At 43.1% G+C, this 24,080-nt stretch overlaps 3 protein-coding genes across 5 annotated transcripts; all 3 read right to left on the bottom strand.

The window, feature by feature from the left end:
* Positions 1 to 1,756: 1,756 nt before the first annotated feature.
* LOC138213625 (platelet-derived growth factor receptor beta-like) lies at positions 1,757 to 13,399 on the bottom strand. 2 transcript variants are annotated; one of them, XM_069174853.1, is made up of 28 exons: positions 13,167 to 13,399; positions 11,635 to 11,745; positions 10,010 to 10,078; positions 9,835 to 9,929; positions 9,296 to 9,491; positions 8,937 to 9,197; positions 8,644 to 8,774; positions 8,474 to 8,555; positions 8,169 to 8,243; positions 7,832 to 8,015; positions 7,614 to 7,729; positions 7,395 to 7,506; positions 7,211 to 7,313; positions 6,952 to 7,060; positions 6,389 to 6,483; positions 6,134 to 6,266; positions 5,906 to 6,010; positions 5,721 to 5,825; positions 5,193 to 5,295; positions 4,997 to 5,112; positions 4,792 to 4,907; positions 4,368 to 4,490; positions 4,166 to 4,277; positions 3,961 to 4,060; positions 3,384 to 3,489; positions 3,138 to 3,255; positions 2,865 to 3,003; positions 1,757 to 2,324 (listed from the first exon to the last, which is right to left on the bottom strand). In XM_069174853.1, the coding sequence occupies exons 3-28, from the start codon at positions 10,065 to 10,067 to the stop codon at positions 2,156 to 2,158; spliced, it is 3,162 nt and encodes a 1,053-aa protein (XP_069030954.1). In that variant the 5' UTR covers positions 10,068 to 10,078; positions 11,635 to 11,745; positions 13,167 to 13,399; the 3' UTR covers positions 1,757 to 2,155. The 2 variants fall into 2 exon arrangements, with proteins under 2 accessions (XP_069030954.1, XP_069030953.1); XM_069174852.1 differs by having other exon boundaries at positions 4,997 to 5,118; positions 13,167 to 13,398.
* Positions 13,400 to 15,095: 1,696 nt separating this feature from the next.
* On the bottom strand, positions 15,096 to 16,932 carry LOC138213618 (GTPase IMAP family member 6-like). Its single transcript, XM_069174845.1, has 2 exons — positions 16,926 to 16,932; positions 15,096 to 16,511 (listed from the first exon to the last, which is right to left on the bottom strand). Exons 1-2 carry the CDS (start codon positions 16,930 to 16,932, stop codon positions 15,802 to 15,804), a joined length of 717 nt encoding a protein of 238 aa, XP_069030946.1. The 3' UTR covers positions 15,096 to 15,801.
* LOC138213655 (GTPase IMAP family member 4-like) lies at positions 16,747 to 24,021 on the bottom strand. 2 transcript variants are annotated; one of them, XM_069174898.1, is made up of 3 exons: positions 23,931 to 24,021; positions 20,159 to 20,325; positions 16,747 to 18,106 (listed from the first exon to the last, which is right to left on the bottom strand). In XM_069174898.1, the coding sequence occupies exons 2-3, from the start codon at positions 20,181 to 20,183 to the stop codon at positions 17,238 to 17,240; spliced, it is 894 nt and encodes a 297-aa protein (XP_069030999.1). In that variant the 5' UTR covers positions 20,184 to 20,325; positions 23,931 to 24,021; the 3' UTR covers positions 16,747 to 17,237. The 2 variants fall into 2 exon arrangements, with proteins under 2 accessions (XP_069030999.1, XP_069031000.1); XM_069174899.1 differs by lacking the exons at positions 16,747 to 18,106; positions 20,159 to 20,325 and adding an exon at positions 20,574 to 21,887 and having other exon boundaries at positions 23,931 to 24,019.
* Positions 24,022 to 24,080: the final 59 nt, after the last annotated feature.

The following is a 24,080-nucleotide window of genomic DNA, read 5'->3' on the forward strand; positions in this document are numbered from 1 at the left end:
TATGACTGAAGGAGACAAACTTCCTCCCTGAAACACAACCGACCTGGCAGAGCCCTCCGCTGCTCCTCCTTCTCCTCCTGCTGCTCCTCCTCCTCAACATCATCTTTTGTCTTGTTTTATGTCTGAAAATAAATAATTTTCTTCCCAATTAACTTTGAATACACGACTAAACTGCACCAACGAACACATTCAGAAGGGAAAAAAAGCTGCAGATGTTATATTTTCCATCGCGGACCCGCTGGCAGTAATTCTGCGATCTAAAATATTCACAGGCGACATATCTTCCTCCAAAATATCCGATCTTCAGTCCACCATCCACCTCTGAAGCATGGACCTGGTTCATGGCAGACATTTTGTCTTGTAGGGAAGCACAGGTGTGTTAATGAGGGCTCGGTTCCATTCAGAGTCCTGCTGAGTCGTGCAGTGAAGCAGCAGGACCTCCACTAAGTGGAACGCAGCCCTTCATCAACACACCGGAGCTTTTGGTGTGAAACTTTTCTCTGGTTCTTGTCAAACTTTTTTTTTCTGGCTCAAGAAAGATGGTGGACAGATAATCTCAATAAACGCAAAGTGCTCAAAAGCACAGATTCTAACAAATTGGTGTACAAATTCAAATATGAATATACCTTTTAGGTGCATAAAAGGGGTTTTAGATATTTTAAGGATGAATGAGAGTGAAAACAAAAGGTTTTCATACATATTTCTGTTGAGTGAATATAAAGAATATCGACAGATAAATTGAAATCGGGATCTTTTTGATCACTAATATCCGTATTGGTATTGGGCCCAAAAATCCAGTGAATATCGAGCTCTAAATACCTAGTACTTTTACTTTTATACTTTAACTACATTTTACTGCTAATATATACTTTTACTTTTCTGTGCTGTTCTTTTTACTAAAGTAAAGGATCATACTTCTTCCACCTCTGCAGCAGAGTGCATCGTATTAAAGGACATTTAAAAACTCTTTGAACATATCAGAGCAACAAGAAAAAGTTTTCACCCTGAATATATCAAAATGTTTTCAAAGCAAAGCTGAACGTCCCATTTTCATGCAGAGAAATAAAGATATTTATTCAATGTGGTCCTGTGATTTCTACAGATGTTATTTAGCATTAAGCAGACAGAACCTGTTCTAAAAAAAAAAGAAGCTGTTGCACAGACGTGTACATTTTATTCTGAGCTTTTTTAAAACGTCACTTCCATGTTGATTTAAAAACTGAGATTTAAAGTACACTTAGTTGAGACTTCACGGGGGAAGTGTTGTGGATATTTTAAAAAATTTTAGGGACTTGATGGAAATGTTGGGGACTCTTTCTGATGTGTCTAATTGAACATCTTCGGAGAATTTGTCGACTGCTTTGGCAGAAAATTTATATTTTTAACATTCAGAGAAAAAAATGAGGAAGAACTTTTTTGTTGACTGAGTCACAGTTTGAACCGATTCTTCTTTCAGAGGAAACATGCTCAGATAGAAGCAACATTTTTTTTAAACATTCAGCACATTTCTGCACTTCTTTATTCCACTATCCAACAGGAAGTAAAAAAAAAAAAACAAGCTGGCAGAGGGAGCGGAGGTAGACTGGTGGAGGGGGCGGGGCCACAGACAGAAATACCTCCGATGAACACAGGGGACTCTTTAGTTTCTTCCTAATGTCTGCAGCACGCTGTGAGTTGAATTTGTTGTTTTTATGAGCTCAGGTGGAAGCACTGAGGATTGATTAAAAACCTTCTCAAACAAGACGGAGAGGCTGGATCTGATTCAAGAACGTTTTTAATAAAGAGCTTAAGTTCTGACACGAGTCAGCAGATTGTGTAAAAAGTGTCTAAAAAAAAAGCAGTCTGAATAAACGGAGAGCAGAAAATACAGATATACATCTAGCACAGAGTACATGAAGGATATTAGTAGGGTTATAAATCTGATTCAGGACCTGCTGTACAGTTATAATACTGATACTTCCTCATGTTTTCTCTCTCGTGTTTTAAAATGAAGGTTTACATGTAAAAATATTTAAAAAAAAAACATTTTTTTCTGGCAACCTTACAGTCAGTCCTGAGGGCACATTGGACCCTCCTATAATCGGTCGAGCTGGAGGTGCAGACATCCTGGGTTTCATTAAACCCTCCAGTTGTCTGTCCGGCAGATTAAAACCGCTCACAGGCAGCTCTCCTCATCTCCCTCACGGCTGCAGGACGATGCGGGAGGGTCCGCAGCGTCCTGTCTGTCCTCTGATGTCACTTCCTTTCTGTCTTCTGATGTCACTTCCTGTGTTTCTGGTGCTTCCTGAGACTCCAAGATGTCGGGGGAATCCGACAGCTGAGGGCTGCAGAGGAAACATAGCGTCATCTTCATCGTCATGGCGAAAACATGGAGGTGTGATCGGCAGCAAGTTTATGAATCTGAGTGTTTGTGTGTTGAACCTTAAAGACACATTTCTTTCGTTTGTTTTTGACCTCTGACCTCCGGGCACAAGTTTTGAGCTGCACTCGATGACTCTCAACACTTCCCTGCAGATGTTTTACATTTTATATCCAAAAGGTCAAAGGTCAACCTAACTGTGACATAACAAGGTTCTGCAAAAACTCTTTTCTGGCGATTGTTCAGCACCATAACTCAGGAACAGAGGGGGGGGGGGGGGGGGGGAATGGGACCAGATACTGACATGGCGACATTGATCTTGAAACCGTGGTGATTCTGGACATCTACTGAGCTCAAGCGGTTGCGGAGGCGTATTATATTTGAAGAGCTCCCGCCTCCCTCTTGCCGTAGCTTCTGTTATAACAGGCAAAAACCAGCAACACATGTTCAGTCTAGCTCTTGAACAGTAATACGGCTCTCTGTGGCAGAGCTGACCGCGTCGTACCTGACCGCGTCCAGCGCAGCGCCGTTGCCGCTCTCTATGGTGATGTCAGTGACAGGGATGACGTAAGTGCCGTGGGAGGGGCCTGCCTCCTCCGGCTCCGCCTCTGCCAGGGGGACTTTCGCCTGGGGGGTGGGACTTCCTGTGAAGGAAAAGAAAGAGATGCGGTTTGAGTTTAGTTTTTTGGGGATTAACCAGAGTGATCTGATCTGTTGTTGTCGTGTTGAACTTGTGTGTCTCTGTGTCACGTGTGTTGTCATGTCGCATGTGTGTTACCGCGTGTGTCCGTCTGCCCGTCGGTCTGATCCTCAGCAGTTCTGGATGAACTCAGTCTCGATCGAACAACAGCTGGATTTTCTCCTTTGAGGAAGTCTTCTGTCATCTGGAGGTAATGCTGACACACAACAACAACAACAACAACAACAACAACAACAACAACCATGTCGTGTTTATTTCACACTAAATCACACAATGATAATTGCGCGTGAGGCAGGAAGCAGATGTCCAACAGATGTTTGGTACCTCTTTGTAGTCGTCACTCAACATGTTTCCCACGGAGACAGCCAGGGAGGAGAAGGAAGGTCTGGACTGAGGTTTCTCGTCCCAGCACCGTTTCATCAGGTCATAACTGCAGACAGAATCACGGAGTCGGAGATGTGATGGAGCAGAAACGCAGCTTTCCACATACAAACCACGTTTTTGTGACCACTGGTTAGTGCACATTTGGGATTTCACCGCGGATCAGAAACTTGAGAAGTATTATTTTATCTTTTACTTTAATTTAATATTATTCTATTTTTATATAAGGTGCATTTTAATTTTTTTTTTATATTTAATATTTTTTTACTGCATCTATTTTGTATTGCTTTATTGCTTTGCCCTGTACCTTTATATGCTGCTGTTTAATAAAGTATCTATCTATCTATCTATCTATCTATCTATCTATCTATCTATCTATCTATCTATCTATCTATCTATCTATCTATCTATCTGTCTGTCTGTCTGTCTGTCTGTCTGTCTGTCTGTCTGTCTGTCTGTCTGTCTGTCTATCTGTCTGCCTATCCATCCATCCATCCATCCTTCCATCCATCTCTCATACATGTTTTGAGGCGCGTGTTCAGGTCGATTCATTCTGTATCCTCTCTTCAGAGCAGAGTAAAACTCCTGGGTCATTGCGAGGTCGGGATACGGGCTGCAGCCTGGGACCAAACACAACAACAGATGTTCACTGGTCAGACTGGTTTGTACAGATGTTCACTGGTCAGACTGGTGTGTACAAATATTCACTATTCAGACTGGTTTACCCAGAGAGAAGATCTCCCACAGTAAGACTCCGTAGGACCAGACGTCGCTCTGAGAGCTGTAAATGTTCTGGAAGATGCTCTCTGGCGACATCCACTTCAGGGGCAGGAAGCTCTGAGAACAAAGCGGCAGCGAGGATTCACACCTGATCTGATGAACTTTATTAGAAGCATTAGGAGCAATTAATTCAACTGGTTGACTGACGTTTCCTCTGGCGATGTAATCCTCATCCTTCAGCAGGTCTCTGGCCAAACCGAAGTCACAGACCTTCACCAGCTTCCCCTCACAGACCAGGACGTTCCTCGCTGCCAGGTCTCTGTGGACACACTGAAGGGACATGCAACACGCCAACAGGAAGTTTAGCATGTCAAAATGCAACACAAGAACATGGGATAGAACACGTAACATGCAACATGTGAACATTAGATACAACATGTCACATGTAACACGGGAAGATGAGATAGAACATGTCAATTATTACATGTGGAAATTATATGTAACATGTCAAGATGTAAAATAACATGTTGACACATCTTCCACCAGTTTTCCTGACGAGTTAACATACGTGACGGTATCTACGGTCATGTATCGGCGTATCGATGTGTGATGTGCTGATAAGCAGCCGTACCTTCCTGGAGGAGAGGAAGTTCATGGCCTGAGAGATCTGGTAGGAGAAGCTGACGAGGTCATTGAGGCTGAGGAGAGCAGAGTCGCTCAGGGACGGCAACGGCGCCTCCTGCTGGTCTGAAGGAGAACAACACCGTTAACGATGATGATTTATCATATATGAAGAGTCGGGGATGGTCATACGTGACGGGTGGTGTGTCCATCACCTGCTGGCGTGTATGGTGTCTCGTACATGGCGGGTTCGATGTCGGCGTAGCTGAGCTCCTTCATGGCGACGTACTGAATGCTCTCCTCTTTGTTCATGTCCATGTAACCGCCATCGCTGTCACTGACAGAGACACTCAGTCGGTACATGGAGAGGGAGGCAGAGGACACTCTGTGTGTGTGTGTGTGTGTGGTCACCTCTTGCTGTGTGTGTTGCCCTGTAGGAAAGTGTGTTTGTTCCTCTGCAGGTAGTTTACCAAGTCTCCATGACGACAGAACTCAGTGATCAGATAGACAGGACCTGAGCAGGCAGACAGGTGACAGAATGATACTTCATTTAGGATTAAATCATAATTAGTTTATGATTAAGACAAAGATAAACATGAATTAAATCAGGAACAGATTAGGATTGGTTTAAGATTAAGTCAGAATTAGTTCAGGGTTAAACCAGTTTTCATTTAGGATAAATCAAGATCACTTAATTTAAGAGTAAAGACATGATTATTTGGTGAGTTATTCAGAATTGGTTTCGGGTTAATTTAGGGTCAAATCAGGATTAGTTAGGAATTAAGTCAGAATTAGTTCAGGGAATTATCAGGATTAGTTTGAAATAATTCGTGTTTAATTTTGGGCAAATCTGAGTTAAATCAGGATTAGTTTACCATTAAATTAAATCGGGATTACATTAAGATTAAATCCGGATTGAATCAGGATTAAAGTATGTACCTTCTCTCGTGCAGGCTCCCAGCAGGTTGACGACATTCAGGTGAGGACCGAGATGAACCATAACCTTCAACTCTGACATCAGAGACTGAACCGCATCACTTCTCGCTGGAGAAACCGAGACCGAGTCAAACAGGATTTGACATTTAAATTAAACCTGGCAGACAAACGGAGATACAAGTACGTACGTTTGACCATCTTCACAGCCACTTTGGTTGTAGAATGAGAGTGAATCAGATCAGAGACGGTTGCCTCGACGACACGACCGAACGCACCTGAACCCAACACCTGACCTGAGAACAGAGGTCAAAGGGACCGACAGGTGAGATGGACAGACTGAGGCTTCAAATGTTACCGTTCATCTGGAATTAGTTTAACCATTGGACAGGAATAGTTTACACCGTTCCAGGTGTTACCCAGAGCTACGTGGTCTCGTGGTATTTCCCAGGCGGAGTTGTAGGGCAGGTGGGCGGGGTCGAGGTAGGTGTACTGCTGTCCGTCAGCACTCACGGACTCTATCACCTTCCAACGAACCTCATAACGAGGTTTCTACAAACAGAAGGAGACAAGAAGCTAGAAGATCCTGTCGTCATGACAACTAGGAAATACTTACAGACTACGCTGTACTGTATATCGAGTATAATACCGTTGAAGCGACTCTGAATACTGACTTTTCTGCAGAGGATGATGAGGATGATGAGAAAGATGACAGCGATGACGACCAGAACCAGAACTGCTACCAAGACCACTACCTGAGACAGAAGAGCTGGAGACAGTCAGAGAGACAGACAGGTAGAGGGAGACAGACAGGTAGAGAGAGAGAGTATCACATGATGTCAAGAATACAGTTTCATAGTCATTCCTGTCAGTCATCAGTAATACAAGCAGTAACACCATCTGCCTCAGTTCCTGCTGAACCTCCTTCTGACCACAGCTTTGGGCAGCTGCTTTAATCACGGCCTACTTTGATCCCACATCACTGACCTCCCCACGATGCATGAGAAACTCTTCCGGAGGGCGAAGTCAAAGACCTCGTGGTCTTTAGCTGGACGTTCCCGGTTCCCCACTTACAAAATGTTTGGGTCGTCTGCTCTCACCTGAGTGGTATCAGGTACACCGATGATCCACCCTGTGCTCGGACATGTTGGTTCGTATGTCCTTTCCCAGAGGGACAATAACAAAACACTGAGAATCTGATCGGGCAGACCAGCACAACGAAACAGTGCTTACGTACAGCTGGACACGACTCGCAGGTCCCTGGTTCGACGTCCCGCTGAGTTTTTGGCTTCACAGCGTACAGCTGACAGAGAGCTGAGAGCCTGGAGAGTCAACACACTGTGTACCTGCACAGGTGAGACACACACACACACACACACACACACACACACACACACACACACACACACAGAGAGCTGTCACTCATCTTCATATCATCACACTTTCTCCTTTCTCCTCCCATCTGATGAAAGCCCACTGATGATGTCACAAGTTACCTGGGTGACGCCTCTCTCGCCAACCTCAGTGATGTTCTGCCGCAGGGTCACGCCCTCCGAGGCTGCTGATAGGCTCGTCCAGCCGCCACTCAAATTACTACACCTGCAGCAGGTTAAAGAACAGGTGGGTAAAATGGCTACTATTACACTGTGTGTGTATGTGTATACGTGTATGTGTGTTTACCTGAGTGAGCTGTGACAGGTGTACCAGGTAACAGAAGGGGGCGGAGCTCCCTCGCTGACACAAAGCACAGCGTTACTGCCGACCTCTGACAGAGATGTGATCCTGGGGGGTGCTACACACACACACACACACACACACACACACACACACACACAATCAGGTAAACATACACAGGCAAACACATTCAGTGACCTGTCAATCATCCCTTCTTCCTCTGACCTTTGACCTCCAGGTCAAAGACAACCTCGTCGAAATCGTCGTCATTGGAAACGGTGGCGGTGTAACTTCCTGTCTGATCCATCTGCACTCGAACCAGTGTCAGTGTGCTCACATACCTGCAATCAATCAATCAATCAATCAATCAATCAATCAATCAATCAATCAATCAATTAGTGTATATTTCCTTATTCTTATTTTGCCTTTGACCTCTGACCTACCTGCTGTCCATCACGTGTGTTGTGGTGATGGAGGTGGTTTCCGTGGCAACAGTCTGGTTGTCTCTCGTCCAGAGGACGGTGGGGGCGGGGTGGGCTTCGATCTCCACACTAAACTCCACCGTTTGATGGAGGAGAGATGACACGTTGGTCTCACCTGAAGGCCACAGGGAGATGTAACCTCGGTCTGTGCAGAGACGGAGAGACAGTTTACCTGCGTGTGTGTGTGTGTGTGTCTTAATGACTATTCTGTTATTTGTATTAAGTGTGTGTGTGTGTGTGTGTGTGTGTGTGTGTGTGTGTGTGTACTTAGTGTGTACTTTACCGTGTGTGTACTCACCCAGTACCGTTACTGTGATGTTTTTCTTCACAGTTCGTCCCTGAATCGTCTCCTCCACTGCACACACATACACACCTGTAGGACAAAAAAAACCAAAAAACGTATCTCGTTACCATGGTAACACGACAAACAACCAAAGACCTCATCAAAGCAACAAAGCTTTGGATTTGTTAAAATGGTAATTGATAAATGTCACTAATCCATTTGTTGATCACAACAGAGTTATGAACTACAAAGTTTGTGAGACTTTGGTTCCCTCGGTGCGGTCTGTCAGGCAGCATCAGGAATTTTCCCAAAACATCTACCTGAATCTGCCATCGTTGCCGTGGAGATGTTAACAAAGGAGCGTATCCGATTGGGCAAAAAGTCTGTCAGAGGCTCAATTTCCTGCAGGACAAACCCCATCACATTAATTAACTGTTCATCATAGTTAGGTGATATTATAGTTCAGACAGACAGGTAAACAGACAGGTACCTGTCTGCGGGGGAAGTCCCAGGAGAAGAAGACCATCTCACTTTCTTTAACGGTGCAGTTGACAGTGAGAACTTCCCCCTGCTTCAACACACTGCTGGACACGGTCAGGTCCACCTCCATCTCTTTAGGGACTGAGAGACAGACAGGTTCAGAAAGAGACAGGCAGGTATGGGAAGTGTTATAATCTAAAAATGATCGTTTTTTAAAAAAAAAATCTAATCTAATCTAATCTAATCTAATCTAATCTAATCTAATCTAATCTAATCTAATCTAATCTCTGAACCTGACCTCACCTATGATGCTGAAGACATAGTACACATGGGACTCTTTCTCCTCGGCTCCGCGGGCGGCCAAGCACACGTATGACGTGTCGTTGAGACGACCCGTGAAGCCGCGGCCCGGTTCGTACGTCATCCCGCTAACCGGCATCCTATTGGGACGTTCAAACAGAGAGACGTTGAGCTGCGGGTCGGACACCACGCAAGGAATGGTATCTTCCTCCGCCTCCTTCATCACCACGCCTGGACCCACAGGGACAAACCATTCATCCGGACCTGAGGGGGTGTGGGGACAGGTAAGATGGACATGTCAGAGAAACAGGTGGGACAGACGCGTCAGAGAATCACGGTTACGGGGGGATGTACATTGTTACCTCGTCCAGGTATGAAGACATCGACGTTCCTGATCTGATCGGACAACGCCTCCTCACAAGTGTATCTCCCAGAATTCTTCCAGGTGGCGTTAAAGAGCTGCAGGATGCTGCTGGACCCCTGATTGTCCACGACAACCCCGTCTACATGAAAGTCCTGAGGTAACCGCCACGTCACCTGACTCCACCCTGAACACACCTGAGGAGACAAACACTCGTCTGGAGAGACAAACAGAGACAGACAGCTACGGGGAAAGAGAAGAACCTAAACACGGCTAAGGAGGCAGACAGGTACCTGAACACACCTGAAGAGACAGACAGGTACCTGAACACACATGAGGAGACGGACAGGTACCTGAACACACCTGAAGAGACAGACAGGTACCTGAACACACCTGAAGAGACAGACAGGTACCTGAACACACATGAGGAGACGGACAGGCACCTGAACACACCTGAGTAGACAGACGGGTCCCTGAACACAGTTAAGGAGACAGACAGGTACCTTTAGAGACAGACAGAGGCAGACAGGTGTTACTGACCACAGTGTAGTTGGAGCTTGAGTTGAGCAGAAGTTCAGAGGTTGAAGGCTGCAGCTCCAAAGACACGCCCCTTTCAGGACAAACCAGGAACACACCTGCAGACAGACAGACAGGTAGACAGTCATCTGTCATTTCACGTCTAAACTCTAATTGATGATTCAGTTTTGTAACTCACCCAAAAGGAAGTGCAGCAGGTTTAGACCTCCTGTCTGCCCCCTGAAGGCCACCATCATGGTCGCGGATCCTGACCAATGACAACACAGAGAGCAGACATTTCAAAATAAAAGTCGAATATCTGTTTAAACGCAGTAAGCAAAGTAAACTTTATTTAATGACTTTGCTTCAACAGGTGTCAGGTGTGTTCAAGCTGAACGTGATTCGTCAACACGCTGCAGTTTTACAGAGAGACCAACCTACAGACCCAGAACAGACAGTCGCCCGTTGCATCATGGGACATGTAGGATCTAAAGTATTGATCAGAGCGGGTTTAACACTTTGACATTCAGTGTCAGCCTTCCGTCTGCTGTATCACTGATTTAATGTCTCGTTTGATGAACATTTGTCGGCAGAATAGAAAAGTCTCTTCTTTTACTGCAGTAGTTCCACAGTCCAGAGGGAAATATTATGTTTCAGCTACATGTGGCAGTTGCAGTTACTGTGATGAAAACATCAATGCATCCATGATTAAAAGACGGTATAGTGAACATGATTTGTTTTCTGTCTAAAGTATATTTTAATGCTAATATTTCTCTGCTTCTGCACGAGTAAAATGTTTTCTGCAGTATTTCTGCACTGCTGTACTTTTCCTTCAGTAAAATACTTCCTCCAGCGCTGCTTCAAGGTCTGAAGTCAGTCACACATAAACAGTCGACGTCTGTTAAATCAGTCGGGTCGTTTTTTTTTTTTCTTAACTGATGGCTCAAATGGACGAGAACACATTCCTCTGTGAATGTTTTCACAGAGCCCAGTCCTCCAATCAGAGTCTAGTCCTCAAGGATCTCGGCCAATCGGAGGCCTGGTTGAATACTGTGTGAGGGAGGAATGTGAGTCGACCACCGAAGAAGAAAATAAATGTGAAAGTTCCTGTGGGCAGCGGTGAGGAGACCGAGCACAGCTCACCATCGCAGCTTTCAGCCAATCACAACATGGCCGCTCTGCCCTGTTGAATCTGATCTAAGGTCAGAGCTGCAGGAGCCCAGTGAGGTCACCGATTATGACGTCATTATCAGATCAGCCTCTATGTTGTGATGCAACGGCTGACATCACAGCTACAGATGTTTTTCTACACAGGTAATAATCTACATAGGTATTGATCTCTACAGGTAATAATCTAATAATCCTTTAGATGCTTCGCAGGTTTAAATCTGATCCAAAACAACCAACCAGTCAGTGCTCAGGCAGCCAATGAGAGCTCAGCAAACAGAAACATATGGTCAGTGTGGATACAAGAGAGCATCTATACTCTTCACACTGAGCTCTCAGAGCAGGTACTCGGACCAGGGCCCGACCCCGGGGGGCCCCCGATGACCCCGACTGTCTGTGACCAGCCAGCACTGCACTGTTGAACTGGTCAGTTGATCAATAATTATCAGAAAAGAGACATATTTTGGTTTCTGCATCTCAGCTGTGAATATTTTTCTATTTGTTTGACTGTCGCTCAGAGAGGAAGAACGAGCCACTTTTCACAGTTTTTTTTCTCCGAAATCTCATAACAATTACAAAAAAAAAAGAAAAAAGAAAAAGCTCAACATCAACGTGTCGCAGCAGCCAATAGCAGAGCAGCTCCGATGTCACACTCACCTGCACTACACGTGTTCTCACCTGTCCGTCACTGCTCCATGTCGGAGCTCACGCTCTCTGCCTCCTCACTGGTTCCGATCAGATGATCAACAGCCGTCGGTGACCTCTGACCTTTGGAAGGAGACAGAAACATCCTGTTATTCCCCGTCACCATGTTTCACGATGATCCACGGCGTCGTTCTCTCTCCTGGTCATCTTCACGCTTCTGTTACTGACACGCATCTCAACCTGGGATTCAGGTAAATTGAACTTGTTTCCATAATTCAAGACCAGAGATGCTCCTCGTCCTCCGAAACCACGACTAAAACCGCCTTCTTCGGCAGGACTTTGGCTGATTGGCGTCTTGTGTTCTGCACCTTTTAGAAACATTCAGTCCGGCTGTAATTTGATGCTGAGAAAGCTCCTCTCTGCTCAGAGAAACAATCTGACTTGTGGTGCTTTAAATTCAACCACGTTTCCCACTTGTGGCAATGCTGCTGAGTCAGCGATGTCTGATCCCGTCCTCACACTGAAAAACAACAACGTTGGTTGATTGTTGACAAAGTGTCTAAATTTTAGCGACCTTTTAGTGGTCGTAGCGATTAAGACGGGAGAAATGGAGGAAGTCGGTCGATGGAGCTAAAAGTTTCTGAATATTTTATGAATTTTTTTTTTTTTTTTTTGCGACTCCGTCCAGCTCTCGTTGAATCCTTTCAGCGGCCATCAAACAGAGGAACGTCTGCAGTTCATCCACCGGATCAGTAATGGCTGCCGTTACTCATGTCGTACAAATAATAGTAGGTGCAGTAAAAATTGAAACGGTGGTCCATGTGCGGGGACGCAAGGATTCCCTCTGACCAATACATCACTGCTGCGGTGTTTTCATGTCAGCTCGGTACTACGAATGTACCGACACGACAGATACCAAGTATACTCTTCACGGATTAATGGAAAACCACCAAAAAAAAAAAAAAGAAAGAGCAGAGTAGAGCCGAGCGGAAACGAGTCGACGCTGCCCACGGAGAAGAGGGTGAAGAAAGTGTTTGGTGGTGGATGGACGGATGAAACATAGGACTTCAACCCGGGAGGTCGGCTATGTTTGGGTTACCATGACGACGAGTCGGTGGTACCGTCCAACAGTAGGGTGCTCGTGTCTGTTGTTTTGTATTTCTGACAGGTGAGCGGCGGCTGCAGGTCGATTGATTTCTGACGAGTTAATCAAATCCACCTGAACGCTGGTTCAAAGGAACAAATACAAGTCAAGGGAATCTGAAAATAGTGCAGAATCTGAAATATTTTTTTGTTGTTGTTGACATGTCAGAACTTCTCGTGTCATTTGAAAAATGTTTTTCTCGAAAGGCCTCAACCTTTCTGATTATTTTCAAGTTTGCATGCAGATTTGACAGATTTGTGACGTGATCTCAGGCTGCTTGTGTTCAGTCCTGCAGCAGCTCTGTGAATGTGGTGACTTTACGCCAGACGTACTGCGCTGAATCTGATCAGGACAAGAAGTTATAAAGAAAAGAAAGAAAAGATGTTGAGTTTGTTCAAACCTTCGGCTGCTCTTCTTCTCCTTCCTCCTCCTCCTCCTCCTCTTCTTCTTCTTCTTCTTCTTCTTCTTCTTCTTCTTCTTCTTCTTCTTCTTCTTCTTCTTCTTCACTGTTTCTGTCTCCTCTTCCTCTCTTTCTGTGTTATTACCCTCCTTTTCTTCTCTCCTCTTCAGTCTGAGTTCATTCCAGACGAACGACGAATGGAAACCAACAGACTGACTCACAGTAGGAGAGAAAGAGGGAGAGAGAGGGAGAGAGAGAGTCTGCAGCACTGAGGGAAGAAAAAGAGTGAGAGACATTCACTTACACCAGCAGAGAGAGAGAGGGAGAGAGAGCCAACGTCTGTTTTCAATCTGTCTCTCTGTCGTTCGCCCCTAGTCCTCCCCCCTCGCTCTCCTCTGACAGGAAGTGAACCGAGTCCAACACACACACACACACACACACACACACACACACACACACACACGACACACACACACACACACACACACACACACACACACACACACACACAGAGAAAAGGTCTTTTTGTGTTTTCCACCGGTTCTTATTGCTGAGTTTGTTTCTGTATTTCAGAAGAAGAAGAAGTAAGATGAGGAAGTGGAAGAAAAGACCCTTAACACACTGAAACACACATTATCCCTGTGTGTGTGTGTGTGTGTGTGTGTGTGTGTGTGTGTGTGTGTGGTGTGTGTGTGTGTGTGTGTGTGTGTGTGTGTGTGTGTGTTGCAGTAAAGTTGATTAAATGAAGTGCAGTGTGTTTGTGTGAGAGAGAAAGAGGGCGGTGGAGAGATACAGGGATCAGCGTATTGATTGATCGATCAGTAATAAATCAGTCTGCAGCTTCAAAGCGCCAAACTGCTTCTTCTCTCTTCTTGTTCGAACCTTAAATCTAGTTTGTAGTTCACATAATGCAGATTTATGCAAAAGAAATCAGAACAAGGAACTGAAAATGAACCTGAATTAGCCTGATCAGCGTGCTGCCATGGAAACCAGCAGCAACATGATGGATGGAGATAGGACTAAATGAAAAAAACAGTTGGACCTGAATCAGAGCTCCATAACTCACTTTCAAAGAAAGTTCTCGTTTCAGCCACCAGGTGTCGCAGCATCACTCTCGTTATACTCTTTAAACACCGCAGTCTGCAGCCACACTCAGCTTTATGGTGAGCTGCACGAGTCACGATCGTTTGTCTCCACGCGGATGTCAAACTTTACGTCATTCAGAAACCTTCAGCAGCACAACATGGTTCATGTCAGAGCCACAGCACGCCGTCATCCATCCACCCTCCCCGAAAAACGGACAGGACATGATGGAGTGTTTACAGTCTCTTTAGGTGAAAGTCATTTACACGTGTGTGTGTGTGTGTGTGTGTGTGTGTGTGTGTGTGTGTGTGTGCGTGGCAGCCTACTGCAAAGGCAAGGGAAGAGGATAAGAATACAACAATGTCAATTCACTGGTTGAACTGGATTATTATTAATACTTTGATTGACTGATTGTCAGGCACCAAAAATGCTCCACAGATTCCCATTTAACTAAATTAAAGTCAATATTTTTACACAAGTCATAAAGGTCTCATTTGCTAAAGTCACTCCTTATTGGTTTTCTGGTGGTCAATCTAAAATTAATTACATCATTAATTAAATATTAAGTCTCAAAAAGCTGTATGTTTTGAGGGGCGTGTCTGCTTGATTGACAGGCCTGTGGTGCAGTCAGGTTTCCTGTTAAAGTGTCCTCGGGTTCTCAGTTGGATCCACCGCTCGTGACCCTGCAGCTCGTCCAAATATATACGGTCACTTCTGGCTCCAAAGTTGTTCGCTGGCAACGGCCAAAATCCAAACTCACAAACCAAAGGTGTGAAGTCACTGTTTGTTGCCACGGGTAACATATGACACTGAGACAGGTTGTGAAACAAACGGTGAGCTTTACTTACAAGATTTAGGTGAAATTACAAAGATTAGGCAGGTGAACACACTGCAGACAAAGGTTTGAATCCAGGAGGTGACAACGTCGTTCTTGAGTTGTTTTTGTTTCCGTGTGTTTTTCCTAAAACTTTCCTTTTCCTGTAAATCACACGGCCGTACGCAATGCAGTAGGTTTCATTTTCGGCCACTACAGGAAAATGTGAAACTGTCACGCCTTGAGAGGCCGAAGCGTGGCTATCTCACGTTTTGCTGTAGTGGACGGATGTATCTGTGGCCTTGCCCTCCACATTTCAAAGAGTCCTCGGGAAAGACACCAAACCCCGAGTTGCTGTGGATTGCAGGTGAACATCCTGCCTTGCGTGACAGATCTGTCACCGCTGACGTGTGAATGGGAAGCAAAAATTGGAAAGCGCTTAATAAACCCAAAGATAAAGATGTGCTATATTAGAGCCGAGCATTGATGTTCAGTGTGAATTGTGGGATCTCATATACACAAAGTGTGTTCCTTTCTAAACTCTGTCCAATGACAATTTCATTCATTTAAAGGTATTCTACACTTTCTACGTTGTGTTTTATTCTCAGATGTTGTTTCGATGTCTTTTAAGTACCAAATAAACATCTTAACATTGTGTCAGATCTCCTCTCTTAAGCTTCCCAATGGACCACCCCCCACACACACACACACACTTATGTTCCTTCATACAGTGATTTCTCACATAAAGTAGTCCATGAAGTTGTAGATGCTGTTAAAAACCCAGCAGCATATCTGGTAGATCATCCTCCAAGCTCTGGAATTGAAAATCAGGACAGACTGGCGAATGATCATGTCCCTCACAGACAGAGGCCTTTTCTTATAATATGAGCGTCCTCCCTCAGAGATGGAGTCTATTTTCTCCAGCAGCTCTCGGACCTGACTCCCGTCTCCCATCGCTCTGTTGTTGAACACTTGGTACTGACCGCTGCAGCTCCTCAGCAGCTCCTGCAGGTTGTCGTCCTCTTTGATGAACTGCTCCATGTCGATGTCGTCCAGCTGGTCTCCGTAGGTGAACAGCACCATGGTGTGTTTGGAGACGTCGGGACTCAGTATGTCCTCCAGAGTCTTCACCTCGTCCTGCTCCTCTTCGGTGAGTCTTCCGAGCTGGACGGTGAGCAGGAAGACGTGAGGACCCGGAGAGCTCAGCCTCAGCGCCTCTAACAGCTGAGATTTCACCTTCTCTGCTGACAGCTGAGTGCTGAAAAGTCCCGGGGTGTCGACCACGGAGACCCGGTGACCCAGAACCTCACCTTCTACCTTCTTGCTGCTCAGAGTCAGAGGCGTGGAGCTGAGCTTGCAGTCAAACTCCTTCGTTCCCAGGATGGTGTTTCCTGCTGAACTCTTCCCCACTCTCTCCTGACCCACCAGCACCACCCTCAGGTCTGAGTCTGAAAACAACACATCTTATCAGCAGGGCTGCACCGAGTCAAACACCTTCTGACCACCAGGGTCAGTGCACAAATAATAACATTAACCACATGAACAGTCATTATCCTCTTGGAGCAGGCAAAAAAATAATAAAAAAAACTGTAGTTAAAAGTATTTTAAAATTATTTATTCGTTACAGCTTCCATTTTGATGCTTTAAATAAATAAATGAGTTGTGCAATAAAGGCATCGATAAAGAATTTCAGTTGTATAATGATCTTTATTAACATGTTAGAACATAGCGGAAATACAGAAGAATAATGAAGCAAACTGTCTCTGCAGCTTTTTAATCAACACACACACATCACAGTCTGACCTCCTTCCTGCAAACTGGCTGATTCCTCGATTAATAATATTCATCTTTTTTTTAATCACGATGCATCATTCAACAAAGAAAACAGAGTTTCTTTAGTTTGTACAACTTCAAAAGACAAATGACACAATATGACTTGCTGATTGATTTGGACTAAAGATTACTAATCTGTCCCATTAATCACTTTATGAATAATAAATTATGATGAGTGAAATTAAGACAATCTTAATCAGTAAAATGCCAGAAAACAGCTTGTTTGTATAAAATCAAGTCTGCGGAAAAGCGGAAACAAAGAAACAAAAATTTGATCCAATGAAAACTAGTGATTATGTTCTGAATCTCCATGTTAATGTGACTTTAACAAAATCAGATTTTCACTGTGTGATGCATGAGTTCTTTGCCATCCCAGCTGCAGCTGCCAATAGAGGTGCTGGACCCACTGCAGCTCCAATAGCAACTCCAGCAACAACTCCAACAGCAACTCCAATAGCAACTCCAGCAACAGCAACTCCAATGAAAGGTAGAATTTTCTGGATAACTGAGTTATCTTTCTCTGCTATTGATCTTGCTACACTGGCCTCCATTTGTTGATTTTCTCTCAGAAGTCGTGCTGTTTCTTCTCTTATGGCTTTCTCGGCCTCTTCAAACATCTCATTGGTGAAGTATCTTCCTCCATTTTTCTGAACCATCGACTTAATCTTCATCAGCAGCTCTCTGACCTGAGAGGGATCCTCGTTTCTGTTGTTAAAGACCTGATATCCTCCACGACACTGTTTGATAAAGTCAAAGAGATCTGGGTTTTGACCAATGAATTTTTCAATGGTGACTCCATCTGCCTCCAGGTCGTCTCCGCCAGTGAACAGGGCCATGGTGTAATCTGCTGACTTCTTTCCAAACATCTTCTGGATGATTTTCACTGTTTCTTGTTCTTCTTTTGTGAATCTGCCGATCTGCAGCACCACCAGGAACACGTGAGGACCAGGAGCAGTGTATGAGATGCATCTAGCGATCTCTCTCTTCATCTCCTCTTGATCTTTGTTGGAGATAAACAGACCTGGAGTATCAACCACAGCCAGTGTTTTACCATCAAATTCTACTGTTTCCTTCTGACACTCTGATGTTACTGTGGAAGAAGATGTTTCAGACTGAAAAGCTTTTTTTCTTAAGATGGTGTTTCCTGTTGCACTCTTCCCAACTCCAGTTTTTCCAACAATCACAATCCTAAAGTCCGGTTCCTCTGGTTCTGTTGGAGAATATAACAAAAATATTACTGATGTTGTGATCGGTAAACTCTGAATTCCAGTTTTCACCACCATATCTCTATCAGCAGCTCTCTGAAAACAACATGTGGGAATTGTTGGGTTTCTCTATAATATTGTAAAGTCTTGCTGTAAGGACTTTAATGTGTTAAGTGCCATGAAATAACCTATGTTGTGATTTGGCGCTATTTAAATAAAATTGAATTGAATTGAATATCTTTGCACATAAAACCCTGAAAAAACCCAGTTACAGTTTGTTATTTGGAGTAAAAGCTGGGCAACGCCAAGCTGCTGGGTGACATAAAGAGAAACAACCTTTGAGCTGTGATGCATTTCCTTAAAAAACATCCGAATTTGAAGCAAACTGTTCATTAGAAGTTGATGTGTGACGTGTCCTTGTGACCAACGTTGAGTCGGATGCGACCCTTTCAAGGATGATCCTGTATGTTCCTGCATTACTGAGTTGTCCCGCACAGCAGGAAGTCAGGACACTGAGGTCCTACACGCCAGAGGGTCCCAAAGGTCAGAGGTCAACAACAAAGTTCACACTGTAACTAAAAGCAATGCTAAAGACTGATTTGTAGGGCAGAGACGAGTACTCGGCTGAAACCAGTACTTCTAATAATGTCCTTCTGATGAATACGAGTATCATCGGAGTTAATGTGTGAATATCCGCGCTGATGAAGGCTTCTGACAGACACATCGCAGCAGCTTCAAGCAGAGCCCCGCCCCCTTGTTTAAACAGACTGCTGCAGCTTGAAAGGCACACGTGACCTGTCAGGATCCAGGAATTAACAACAACTCACGACACGTAATTTCTGGCATCGGCTAGTTTCAATTAGGTTTGTATGAAATATCTTCTGCCGAGTTATTTGAGTCCGGTGCAAGCAAAGTTCTCGCAAGTCGCAGCTCGTGACTCACTTCCTGTTTGTTTTTTCCTCCAACGGCCTCGTCAAGAAATCTTCACTCAGCTGAGCGCTTTCAGCAAGAATATAGTGCAAGCTGAATGCATATTTCTGTGATCAAAGAAATTGCTTTGAAGCTCAATTGTAGGGCTGTTCTTCCTAATAAATAATAAATTTAGTCATTTCTGATCAACCCTCACCAATTTCAGGCTTAAATGAACAACTTCATGTTGAGAAGCAAAACAGTGAACCTTGCTTACAAAGAATAGCTGACATTGCAAAGACCAAAACCATTTCAAGGACACAGTCCTCTGTTTCATTACTCTGTTTTTTTTAATCAAGGTTTTTACCTGTGAACTGCTGTCCTGATTGCTGTTAACTTAACTGGAACAGGGCCAAGGACAAGACAATTTCCCAGCTTTAAAACGACATCTAATGTGGTTACACCCAGTAACATATTTCAAATGACATGCAAACCAAAACCAAAACCAAAACATAACAACTCTTTCAATCAGACTATAAACAGAATCACTCTCAGTATGTATTTGCTTGAGTGGACATCCCTCAAAGTAGCTTTCCATAATTAATCCATCACACAACAATAACACTGTTGTCTGTGTTTCTTGGTTGTTTGTATATAATATATATAGATATATACTGTACTATATATACTGTGCATTTTATATTTTATATTTTATATGTATATTTTTACTGCTATTTTACTGCTATTTTATTGCTTTTCTATTGTTCTATTATTATCTTATTGCTTCTGTATGCTGCTGTAGCGAAAAAAATTTCCCCTCGGGGATTAATAAAGTAACTACCTAACCAAACCTTAAGGTGAGTTGACTTCTTTTTACAAAAAAAAAATCTATTTAAAGGTTTTAGAAATTGTTGGAAGTTTATATTCCACAATCAAAACAGAACACAAGTACCTCTCTGAATCAGATGGAACAAGTGTTTCATAAATAACGATAAAAGAAAGACACAAGATATAAATAGTTAATAAAACTGATAAAAACAAATAATCAATTAAATGGGTGGAGCTTGAGTTTTTTATGAGAAGCTCAAATTTACTGTAGGAAGTGTGTTAAAACATGAAATGAGTATGAAAGTTATAAATGTACTTACGACGCCGAGCAAGTTGGGTGTTCATTTTTATTCTTTTTACAGTTCTTCAGGTGGTTGATCTGCAGTCTTGTGCTTGCAGTCAAACTCCTTCGTTCCCAGGATGGTGTTTCCTGCTGAACTCTTCCCCACTCTCTCCTGACCCACCAGCTCCACCCTCAGGTCTGAGTCTGAAAACAACACATCTTATCAGCAGGGCGGCACCGAGTCAAACACCTTCTGACCACCAGGGTCAGTGCACAAATAATAACATTAACCACATGAACAGTCATTATCCTCTTGGAGCAGGCAAAATAATAACAAAAAAAACTGTAGTTAAAAGTATTTTATCATTATTTATTCGTTACAGCTTCCATTTGGATGCTTTAAATAAATAAATGAGTTGTGCAATAAAGGCCTCGATAAAGAATTTCAGTTGTATAATGATCTTTATTGACATGTTAGAACATAGCGGAAATACAGAAGATACATGAAGCAAACTGTCTCTGTAGCTTTTTAATCAACACACACACATGTCTGACCTCCTTTCTGCAAACTGGCTGATTCCTTGATTAATAATATTCATCTTTTTTTTTAATCACGATGCATCATTCAACAAAGAAAACAGAGTTTCTTCAGTTTGTACACCTTCAAAAGACAAATGACACAATATGACTTGCTGATTGATTTGGACTAAAGATTACTAATCTGTCCCATTAATCACATTGTGAATAATAAATTATGATGAGCGAAATTAAGACAATCTTAATCAGTAAAATGCCAGAAAACAGCTTGTTTGTATAAAAACAAGTCTGCGGAAAAGCAGAAACAAAGAAACAAAAATTTGATCCAATGAAAACTAATGATTATGTTCTGAATCTCCATGTTAATGTGACTTTAACAAACTCAGATTTTCACTGTGTGATGCATGAGTTCTTTGCCATCCCAGCTGCAGCTGGCAATAGAGGTGCTGGACCCACTGCAGCTCCAATAGCAACTCCAGCAACAACTCCAACAGCAACTCCAATGAAAGGTAGAATTTTCTGGATAACTGAGTTATCTTTCTCTGCTCCTGATCTTGCTACACTGGCCTCCATTTGTTGATTTTCTCTCAGAAGTCGTGCTGTTTCTTCTCTTATGGCTTTCTCGGCCTCTTCAAACATCTCATTGGTGAAGTATCTTCCTCCATTTTTCTGAACCATCGACTTGATCTTCATCAGCAGCTCTCTGACCTGAGAGGGATCCTTGTTTCTGTTGTTAAAGACATGATATCCTCCACGACACTGTTTGACGAAGTCAAAGAGAGCTGGGTTTTGACCCATTATTTCTTCAATAGTGACTCCATCATCCTCTAGGTTGTCTCCGTGGGTGAACAGGGCCACGCTGTAATCTGCTGAATTCTTTCCAAACATCTTCTGGATGATTTTCACTGTTTCTTGTTCTTCTTTTGTGAATCTGTTGACATTCAGCACCATCAGGAACACATGAGGACCAGGAGGAACAAATGAGATGCATCTAGCGATCTCTCTCGTCACCTTCTCTTGATCTTTCTTGTTAAACAGACCTGGAGTATCAACCACAGCCAGACTTTGACCATCAAACTGTCCCGTTTCCTTCTGACACGCTGATGTTACTGTGGAAGAAGACGGTTTAGACTCAAAAGCTTTTTTTCTTAAGATGGTGTTTCCTGTTGCACTCTTCCCAACTCCAGTTTTTCCAACAATAACAATCCTAAAGTCCGGTTCCTCTGGTTCTGTTGGAGAATATAACAAAAATGTTACTGATGTTGTGATCGGTAAACTCTAAATTCCAGTTTTCACCACCATACCTCTATCAGCAGCTCTCTGAAAACAATATTTGGGAATTGTTGGGTTTCTCTATAATATTGTAAAGTCTTGCTGTAAGGACTTTAATGTGTTAAGTGCCATGAAATAACCCATGTTGTGATTTGGCGCTATGTAAATAAAATTGAATTGAATATCTTTGCACATAAAACCCTGAAAAAACCCAGTTAGTTTGTTATTTGGAGTAAAAGCTGGGCAACGCCAAGCTGCTGGGTGACATGAAGGAGAAACAACATTTGAGCTCTGATGCATTTCATTAAAAAAACATCTGAACTGGAAGCAAACTGTTTATTAGAAGTTGATGTGTGACCTGTCCTTGTGACCAACGTTGAGTCGGATGCGACCCTTTGAAGGATGATCCTGTATGTTCCTGCATCACCGAGTTGTCCTGCACAGCAGGAAGTCAGGACACAAAGGTCCTACACGCCAGAGGGTCCCAAAGGTCAGAGGTCAACAACAAAGTTCACACTGTAACTAAAAGCAATGCTGAAGACTGATTTGTAGGGCAGAGATGAGTACTCGGCTGAAACCAATACTTCTAATAATGTACTTCTGATGAATACGAGTATCATCGAAATTAACGTGTGAATATCCGCACTGATGAAGGCTTCTAACAGACACATTGCAGCAGCTTCAAGCAGAGCCCCGCCCCCTTGTTTAAACAGACTGCTGCAGCTTGAGAGGCACACATGACCTGTCAGGATCCAGGAATTAACAACAACTCACGACACGATCATTTCTGGCATCGGCTAGTTTCAATTAGGTTTGTATGAAATATCTTCTGCCGAGTTACTCGAGTCCGGTGTGAGCAAAGTTCTCGCAAGTTGCAGCTCGTGACTCACGTCCTGGTTGTTTTTTCCTCCAACGGCCTGGTCAAGAAATCTTCACTCAACTGAGAGCTTTCAGCAAGAATATAGTGCAAGCTGAATGCATATTTCTGTGATCAAAGAAATTGCTTTGAAGCTCAATTGTAGGGCTGTTCTTCCTAATAAATAATAAATGTAGTAATTTCTGATCAACCCTCATCAATTTCAGGCTTAAATGAACAACTTCATGTTGAGAAGCAAAACAGTGAACCTTGCTTACGAAGAATAGCTGACATTGCAAAGACCAAAAACATTTCAGGGACACAGTCCTCTGTTTCATTACTCTGTTTTTTTTAATCAAGGTTTTTACCTGTGAACTTCTGTCCTGATTGCTGTTAACTTAACTGGAACAGGGCCAAGGACCAGACAATTTCCCAGCTTTAAAAACACATCTAATGTGGCTACACCCAGTAACATATTTCAAATGACATGCAAACCAAAACCAAAACCAAAACATAACAACTCTTTCAATCAGACTCTAAGCAGAATCACTCTCAGTATGTATTTGCTTGAGTGGACATCCCTCAAAATAGCTTTCCATAATGAATCCATCACACAACAATAACACTGTTGTCTGTGTTTCTTGGTTGTTTGTATACTATATATATAGATATATACTGTACTATATATACTGTGCATTTTATATTTTATATGTATATTTTTACTGCTATTTTACTGCTATTTTATTGTTTTTCTATTGTTCTATTATTATCTTATTGCTTCTGTATGCTGCTGTAGCGAAAAAAAAATTCCCCTCGGGGATTAATAAAGTAACTACCTAACCTAACCTTAAGGTGAGTTGACTTCTTTTTACAAAAAAAAAAATCTATTTAAAGGTTTTAGAAATTGTTGGAAGTTTATATTCCACAATCAAAACAGAACACAAGTACCTCTCTGAATCAGATGGAACAAGTGTTTCATAAATAACGATAAAAGAAAGACACAAGATATAAATAGTTAATAAAACTGATAAAAACAAATAATCAATTAAATGGGTGGAACTTGAGTTTTTTATGAGAAGCTCAAATTTACTGTAGGAAGTGTGTTAAAACATGAAATGAGTATGAAAGTTACAAATGTACTTACGACGCCAAGCATGTTGGGTGTTCATTTTTATTCTTTTTACAGTTCTTCAGGTGGTTGATGTGTGAAGTCGTGTCACCGCTCGATGTTCTGGTTCTGAATAGTTTCAGTCTTCAGCTCACACATTCTTTTATTGAGTCAACTCCCTTTGAA

The sequence above is a fragment of the Embiotoca jacksoni genome, unplaced genomic scaffold, assembly GCF_022577435.1.
Source record: "Embiotoca jacksoni isolate LCO1_2020_lvr unplaced genomic scaffold, fEmbJac1.0.p SCAF_62, whole genome shotgun sequence".
Taxonomy (NCBI): Eukaryota; Metazoa; Chordata; class Actinopteri; family Embiotocidae; genus Embiotoca; species Embiotoca jacksoni.

Bases quoted from the DNA above. Each gene is read 5' to 3' on its own strand.
- LOC138213655 (XM_069174898.1), bottom strand. From the start codon at position 20,183: ATGAACACCCAACTTGCTCGGCGTC. The intron at 18,107-20,158 runs GTAAGTACATTT...ATTCTCCAACAG, and splicing joins CACCCAACTTGCTCGGCGTC to AACCAGAGGAACCGGACTTT.
- LOC138213625 (XM_069174852.1), bottom strand. From the start codon at position 10,067: ATGATGGTGGCCTTCAGGGGGCAGACAGGAGGTCTAAACCTGCTGCAC. The intron at 6,484-6,951 runs GTACGTAAGCAC...GACTGTCTCCAG, and splicing joins CCTGCGAGTCGTGTCCAGCT to CTCTTCTGTCTCAGGTAGTG. The intron at 5,826-5,905 runs GTACGTACTTGT...CGGTTTCTCCAG, and splicing joins GGCTGTGAAGATGGTCAAAC to CGAGAAGTGATGCGGTTCAG.